The sequence below is a fragment of the Anthonomus grandis genome, chromosome 23, assembly GCF_022605725.1.
Source record: "Anthonomus grandis grandis chromosome 23, icAntGran1.3, whole genome shotgun sequence".
NCBI lineage: Eukaryota > Metazoa > Arthropoda > Insecta > Coleoptera > Curculionidae > Anthonomus > Anthonomus grandis.
In genome coordinates, this window is record NC_065568.1 from 261,611 (window position 1) to 269,974 (window position 8,364).

General features: G+C 34.5%; 1 protein-coding gene across 1 annotated transcript; it reads left to right on the plus strand.

The window, feature by feature from the left end:
* The first annotated feature begins 6,710 nt into the window (after nucleotides 1-6,710).
* LOC126749258 (uncharacterized) lies at nucleotides 6,711-7,472 on the plus strand. Its single transcript, XM_050458955.1, has one exon. It carries the CDS (start codon nucleotides 6,711-6,713, stop codon nucleotides 7,470-7,472), a length of 762 nt encoding a protein of 253 aa, XP_050314912.1.
* The last annotated feature ends 892 nt before the right edge of the window (nucleotides 7,473-8,364 follow it).

An 8,364-nucleotide genomic window follows, 5' to 3' on the forward strand; every position in this document is an offset into this window, starting at 1 on the left:
AGGTATTTTTATAGGACAACATTTTAGTTTTGAAAATGTTGAGAAAAAGATTAGAGTCGCACCATGATTTGATAGTAGTTAAATCACTTGATACTGTTCTATGAAGTGTAGAAATATCCGGATTACTCCAGGTAAAACTAGTATCATCAGCAAATAGACAGACTTTACCGTTAATATTTAGATTAGCAATGTCATTGATGAAGATAAGAAACAAAATAGGGCCAAGTACGGAACCTTGAGGCACTCCACTTTGTATTGGCTTGCAAGAAGACATAGTCGAATCAATTCTCACAGCTTGACTTCTGTTACTGAGATACGACTTAAACCATTCAAAAGACGCTCCTCTGAACCCGTAATATTGCAACTTTTTTAATAAGATGTCATGATTAACACAATCAAAGGCTTTAGAAAAATCACAGAAAATTGTTGCTGTAGGGTGTTGGTTGTTTAAGCTAGAGTATACATTATTAAAAAGAGAAAACATAGCATCATTTGTGCATTTGTTATTTAAAAATCCAAATTGATGGGAAGTAAGTATTTTATATTTTAGCAAAAATGATTGAAGTCTTTTTTTAACCAATCTTTCAATAATTTTTGAAAGTGTGGGAAGAAGAGCAATAGGGCGATAGTTGGAAGACTGATCTTTGTCTCCTCCTTTATGTAGTGGAATTATTATCGCCAACTTAAGGCAGTTAGGAAAAACACCTTTTTGAAAAGACTGATTAATTAGAGTAATAAGATGACATAATTTACATTCGGGCAGATTTGAAAACATTTTGAGAGTAAGTCCATCAATTCCAGAAGAGCCTTTGTTTTTGATTTCCCTAATTGAACTGCAAAGCTCTGGTAACACTACGGGCGTAAAGAAGAAGCTGTGGAAATTCTCATTTGCAATGGGAAGATATGAAAGTGGATCATGGGAAGGAGTTATGGTACTCATTAAATTATTTGCCACATTTACAAAATAATCATTAAGGTTTTCAGATGAAGTGGAGATAGTATTCGACAAAGAAGGCTTATTTCTCAAAGCATTAACAATCGACCATGTTTCCTTAGCCACATTTTTAGATTTAGCCAGTCTCCTATTATAGTAAATATCCTTGGCGGCTTTTAAAGTTTTCTGATAAATATTTTTGTAAAGTCTTACGTACTCATGAAAAAAAGCGCTGTCTGAAAATTTCTTAAGATGAGATAATAAGCGCATGTTCTTAGCAGATGTACGCAAGCCTTGGGTAGACCAGGGGTTATGTTGCTTCTTTCTAAGAGGTCTCATTACAATGTGCTTTCCGTCCATGGCGCCTATGCAATGTGGAAAATGCCAAATCTTATTGAAATCTTCGCTAACTTTGTTCCATTCTTCTTCACTTTGAGGAGTCTGAAATAAAATACGATTTAAATTCAATTGGAAGTTGAAGCTTTTATTTATATTTTTTTAATATAGGTACTTATTTGGCTCTTTTACGCAGTTTTTAATAACATACATTCTTTACCTTTACAGGAAAGCAATGATTCAGGTAGTGATGAAGAGACTGAAAAATGAGTCAAATCCACCCAGTGCTCCAACGTACGAGATTCTCAGTAGTCCGAAGTGTGTGGATTCGATGAGCAGGACTCATCGAATCCACACACCACCCAGATTAATGAGCCCTGGTCAGCTTCGCAGATTACAACAAATGCATCGGCTCAGTCATTCATGTAGTTTTCATACACAATCAAAATAAAGATTATTAAAAAAAAACATTTTACCTTGACATATGTATTTAGTGCACTTGTGAGAGCATCGCAGGTTTCTGGAATTATTAATGATATTGCCTGTTTGGATACTTTGAAAAGATACATCATTCTCTGGTAATACTCCCCAGTTGCCAAAAATCTTAAAGTAATCACTAAACGTTCTGATACACTAATAGCATTTCGAAAATTTGTATTTTTTTTCTGTATCGTAGGTCCAATGATTTGTATTAGATTTTCAAGATCAGTGCTAGTCATTCTTAAAAAAAATTTAAAGCTAGATCGCATTTCTCCAGTAATACCTATATCATCTTTTTGTAAATCTTCCAATAATTCCTCAACGTAGCTTTTTGTCGGTTCTTTAAGCTCGGCTTAACCCAAAAGCGTTTTTTCTTTTTTCGGTTTAGGAATAGGAAACCACATGCCATTATAAATAAGTCATTGTTCCTTTGTAATTCAAAATTTCGAGCACGCCACATTTTCTGTCGGAGATCACAAGTTGACTAGTTAACGTTTTCCTATGTGGACGGCAGTTGCCAGTTTGTTGCCTGTTTTCGAAAACTTGCAATTTTGTTTTGTTGGTTTGGTGTGGACCCGGCATTACGTATACCAACATCAACTTCACCGCGTCTCGGCAAATTATCAGAATAAGAATAAAATACTCGTCCAAAAAACCACGTCACACATCAAAATCGGCTACTTCGGGAACGTCTTTCCCTTATGACACGGCATTTACGACTGACTCGCAAGCGCAACTCTTGCGCTTTTTTCTAAAAATAGGTTCAAAGAAGCGGGTGCGTAAAGAAGCCGCCCGACTCTTTGTCGGCCTTTCGGCGCTTTTTGATAGCTGGCCTTGCATTTTACTGCTCTGCGGCTGGATCGATTTCTTTGCGTAACAACAAAACGAATCATTTGAGCATTTAATTTTTGAAATAACCTTATTTATTAAAATTATCCCATATTATTATGTATTATTCATTATTATTATGGTTGTTTAAAAGCTTTGAAAAGTTCAGAATATTCCCTAATTAATTTGTCGTGCCATGCAAATAAATACAGAATAAACATTATTTAATTTAATAAACATATATGTATATACCTAAACCATATGTATCTATGTATGTGTACATTACGTGCAGGTACATAACATTGTACATAGATAAAAATATTAAGGTTGATTTTATGGACTGGTTTACCCATGCAAGTGCATAATATAATATGACCTACTTATTAGAGTTACTTTTTTAGTACAAATAACAAATAACAACATTTTTAAATTCATTACGTAAAAAGTGCTTAAGCCACTCTCTCTAAAGTCTCCACTTTCCAAAAAAATTCGAAAATGTAATTATTCTTAAAATATCCCTAATTATTATTCTTATTACAAAAATGTTGCATAAAATCGTAGATTATTAATTTGTAATAAAATATCTATAGGTACTTATTAAAAATGTTAGACATAATATAATAACTAAACTGTTGAGGGTAAGTAGGTACTATAAAAGATTTAAAAAAATATAAATTATTTACTCTTTCTATCTCATAATTAAATAACACAATGTATAATTTTTAAATAATTTTTTTATATGTACACACATTATATTATCGTGTAAATACATATGAACATATAATGTAGATATTAAAAACTTATTTCATTTTTAGGGCTAAGATTTGGTTGGAAAGTTGCAATAGGATGGATTTATTGCCGAAGATTGCAGATCTATATAAAAATTATAAGATTTGCGAGCAGCATTTTGAAAAAAAAATATATGAACCAAGGCAATGAAAGAAAATGTTTGTTGAACAATGCGGTCCCTACACTATTTCCGACTTTTAAAAGAAAAGTTGTGGAAGAAGAGGATGATAGTAAAACTAATATTTCACATCAATCTTTAAAGAAGATTGTGATTTTGTCAGGTTGGTATAGCTATAATTTAATAATTTTTACTTCACGATGTTCTAACGCAGAGTAGCAAAAATATAATTTTTTTTAAAAAGTACTTTTACCTACGATTAAATCATATGTATTTATTACCTTACTGTGTGATTGTAGTTATTAATTATTATTTTGTTGTATTTTTTTTTCTGCTTAAATTGTTAATTTTAATATTGTTAATTTCCTTTGCATGTATAATTACCAATTTTTTTGGAGTTTGTAAACAGTCTCCTTAAAAAAATAAATAAATAAATATATTTATTTTTTAACAGATGTAACAATACCTCCTTCCAATTTGACCTTACCTCAGATGACCTTACAGCAACCTTTATTGGAGCCTTCTTTTGATGTGGCCACTGGTAAGTATTCTAAAGTTTTTTTTTAGATTTAGGTACAACTTTTTCAAGTCATTATAAAGCATATACAGTGAATTCATCTTATAACGCAACATAAGGCATTTGACTCCAATACAAAAGTTGCGTTCATTTTATAATAGAACATAGGAAATATCAAATAAGAAATTTAATAATTTTGATTTTTTAAAATAAAAGGTTTATTTGTTTATTTAAAATTTATTTTGCTTCGTATTTTCCATAATATTCGTACATTAAAATTCCTATGTTCCATTTTAAAATGAACGCAAGTTTTGTATCGAACACAAATGCCTATGTTGCGTCATAAGATGAATTCACTGTATATCTAACTCTCAACAAAAACAAAACTGCTCTTATTTTCTAAGCTTAGGTAATTAAATTTTATCTATTAACAGATATAAATATGGCTTCTTCGTCTTTGATTGCACCTATGATGATGACCTCGCAGCCTTCCTTAAAGCCTTCTTGTATCACTAGTGGTTAGTAAAATTGCATTAAGCTGTTTTTTTTATGTTATCAAAGAGTTGATTAGATTTTTTTTTCTAGATCCAAATACCTCAAAGGACCGTTTTAAAAATTCCCCTCCTTCTGAGGAAAAAACGCTGAAAAACCTAATTTCGCTTACCAGCTGCACCCAAACAGAGGAAGCGTTAAGCAGAAACACTCCCCGGAAAAAGAAGCTAAGACTTAAAATCAACCATCTACGGAGGAATAGAAAACTTAGTTTTAAAAAAGAAACATCAACAACCAAAAACTGGAGCCTTAAAGACTTTAATAATATGTGCGATCATTTTCTTAGCAGGACCGTGTCTCAAATTGTCAAAACACATGCTGCTTTAAAGGATAAGAAACCATTAGCAAGAAGGTACACTCCAGAATTAAAAGAATTTGCGTTAAGGTTGTATTTTTTGAGTCCTTCAGGATACAGATTTCTGAGCAAAATTTTTACTCTACCAACAAAAAGGTCTTTACAAAAAATGACTAAAACAATATCTTGCAATCCCGGCCTAAATAATGATTCAATTTATAAATCTTTGAAAATTAAAGTAAACACAATGCTACAACAAGACCGACATTGTATAATATGCATAGACGAGATGTCAATTAAATCCCAGCTTTGTTTTGACACAGGATATGACAAAATTATTGGATTTGAAGATCTAGGATTTGAAGGAACGGAAAGTGTTATATGCCAAAACTTCTTGGTAATTATGGCTCCAGGTCTATTCGGCGTGGAAGCAGCCAATCGCCTATTTTTTTATTGGGACCCAATTAAAAGCAAAAAAACTGCAAGAAATTATGGCAAGCTGTATAAAAAAATTGTCTAACACTGGATTAGTTGTTGAAGGCATTGCGAGTGATATGGGGTCAAATTTTTTAGAATTAGCAAAATTATTAGGCGTTACCGAAGACAACTCAGAATTTGACTTGGATGGTAAAAAAATTGGTTTACATTTTTAACCCTTGCCACCTAATCAAGGCAACAAGAAACAATTTACTTAAAAAATTTTTTCATTTTGACAATAAAAAAACTTCTTGGTCATTTGTTAAAAAATTTTATGAAGAAGAAAGCAAAAAGTTTTACAGATGTGCACCTAAGCTCACCGATTCTCATATAAACCCTAAAGGTTTCAAGAAAATGAAGGTAAGGTTAGCTACTCAAGTGTTAAGCCATTCTGTAGCAAGTGGCATGAACACCGCATTATCCTTTAATTTACTTTCATTGGATTCTGTCGGTATAATTGAGACAATAACTTTATATAACAATCTTTTTGACATCCTAAATTCATTTTCTTTGAGACACTCAAACAAATTTAAAAATGTGTTTGATGGCTCTGACTTCCAAAGAAAATTTTTGACAGATACCAAAGAGTTTATAAAAGAAATCAAAATAATAAATAATGATATCACATCTAAATCCTTTGGAAATGATATAACAAACCAAATTAAATTTAAAAAATGTTGGGTAATAACAATTAACGCAGTTTTAAAATTATGGGAAAAACTGTCGCAATCAGATTTTAAATATTTAAAGACGAAAAGAGTTAACACCGATTGTTTAGAGAATTTTTTCGGGTCCATCCGACAACAGAGCGGAAATGTTTTAAATCCTACGCCAATACAATTTAAAAGAGATTTTCGGAAATTATTTTGTCAAAGTTTTTTTTACTCTAACTATATGAATTGCGAGGAAGATTTTAATAAAAATTTATTGGACATAAAATCGACAAATAAAGGGTGTTCAGATAGGGACGCTCGATGTTTGAACGGCGCGCGCGCCCAAGCCGGTGGGGATACAGCTGTCAAATTTTGTGAGGTTATTAAGTTAGTCTTGACATTTTATCATGGAGCAGTACACGATTCAACAACGCGTGGAAATTGTGAAAATTTATCATCAAAACAGATGTTCGATTCGTGAAACGTTCCGCGCATTGCGTCCAATTTATGGTGCGCATGGCCGTCCTGCTGAGTCTACTATTCGACGTCTGCTCAATAAATTTGAGAGAACTGGCTCAGTGGCAGACCAAACAACACCCATACGGCAATGAACAGTAAGAACAATCGAGAATATTGCTGCTGTGCGAGAGAGCGTGCGTCAAGACCCGCATCAGTCATTGCGGCGACGTGCACAAGAACTTGCCCTTCCAAAGACCTCAACATGGACAATTATGCGTCGAGACTTGAAATTGCACGCGTACAAAATTCAATTGACGCAAGAATTGAAACCGCAAGACCATGGACAGCGCCGTACATTTGCCGCATGGGCTCTAGAGCAGTTGCAAGTCGACCCTGCATTTGCACGAAAAATCATCTTCAGCGACGAGGCGCATTTCAGGGTGAACGGGTATGTCAATAAACAGAATTGCCGTATATGGGCTGACCAAAATCCTGAAGTGACTTGCTCAATTGCTATGCATCCTGCTAAAGTGACTGTATGGTGCGGTTTCTGGGCTGGCGGCGTAATCGGTCCATATTTTTTTGAGGACGCTATGGGCAACGCGCTTACGGTCAATGGAGATCGGTATCGCGCCATGATTAATGATTTCCTGTGGCCTCAACTGGACGATATGGATCTAACAGACATCTGGTTCCAGCAGGATGGCGCTACGTGCCACACCGCACGCGCAACGCTGGATTTACTGCATGAAAAGTTCAACGGTTTCATTATTTCGCGCGGCGGCGATGTGCACTGGCCACCAAGATCGTGCGATATAACGCCTTTAGACTTTTTCCTGTGGGGCTACGTGAAGTCTCAAGTGTATGCGGATAAGCCAGAAACAATTTCAGCATTAAGGGCCAACATCATTCGCGTCCTCGGACAGGTAGACGCTGAAATGTGCGGAAAAGTGCTCGAAAATTGGACCATGCGAATGCACGCTGTACAGCGCAGTCGCGGTGGCCATTTAAACGATATAATCTTCCATACATAATGTCGTCGAATGCTATTTACGATCAATATAGACTTTTAGTGCTGACTTAAATTTTTTTCCTTTTTTTTCCATTTTAACTTTCGAGCGTCCTTATTTGAACACCCTTTACAACCGATGTATTTACCGTGCATCCAAATGAAGGGCACAGGGGTAAAAGGGGCTCATTGCAATTTTACTCAAAACTGTGATATTTTCAGGATTGATAGTATTTCATATGTACTTTTACATCCCATATTCCAAACTAGATAAAACGTGCTCATTGAAGAGAAAATCTGCTTAAAAAAAAGCTATACACGGGTCGAACGAGCTCATTTATCGTGTAAACCGAGCTAAAACGGGGTCATTATAGAAATGAGCGCGTTTTTGCATGCAATGCGTTTCAACCACGTTTAGTAACAAATTTATTTAAATTAATTTGTTCCAATGTTTAGTATTATTGCGTCAGTTGGTCGGTCTACTAACGAGAGCGTGCTTTTTTGTTTTATCCTTAAAACTCAAAAAGTTCTCATTATGGAAAGTGGTGAACATAGCAGTGATGAAGAACTAAACCTGTTAAATAGTGTAATGGAGCCTGGGAGCAAAAACAAAATCTTACGGCAGATTAAGGGACGTTAATAAGAAAATGAGACTCCAAAATCATGAAATGGGCCCTGATTGCAACTGTTTAAAAAAGTGTTTTGATGTTGTACCCAGTGATACAAGATGTAACATATTAAAGCATTTTAACATGCTTAGTTCGACTAATGCTCAAAATTCATACCTTAGTGGCTTAATATCAGTACTTCCGGTTCAACGTAAGACATTGAGAGAAGGTGCTAAGCACTACAGTGCATCCTACAAGTACAGGGTGCGAGCTGTGGTAGCAGGTAGCACGGAGGAATTTGACATGTGC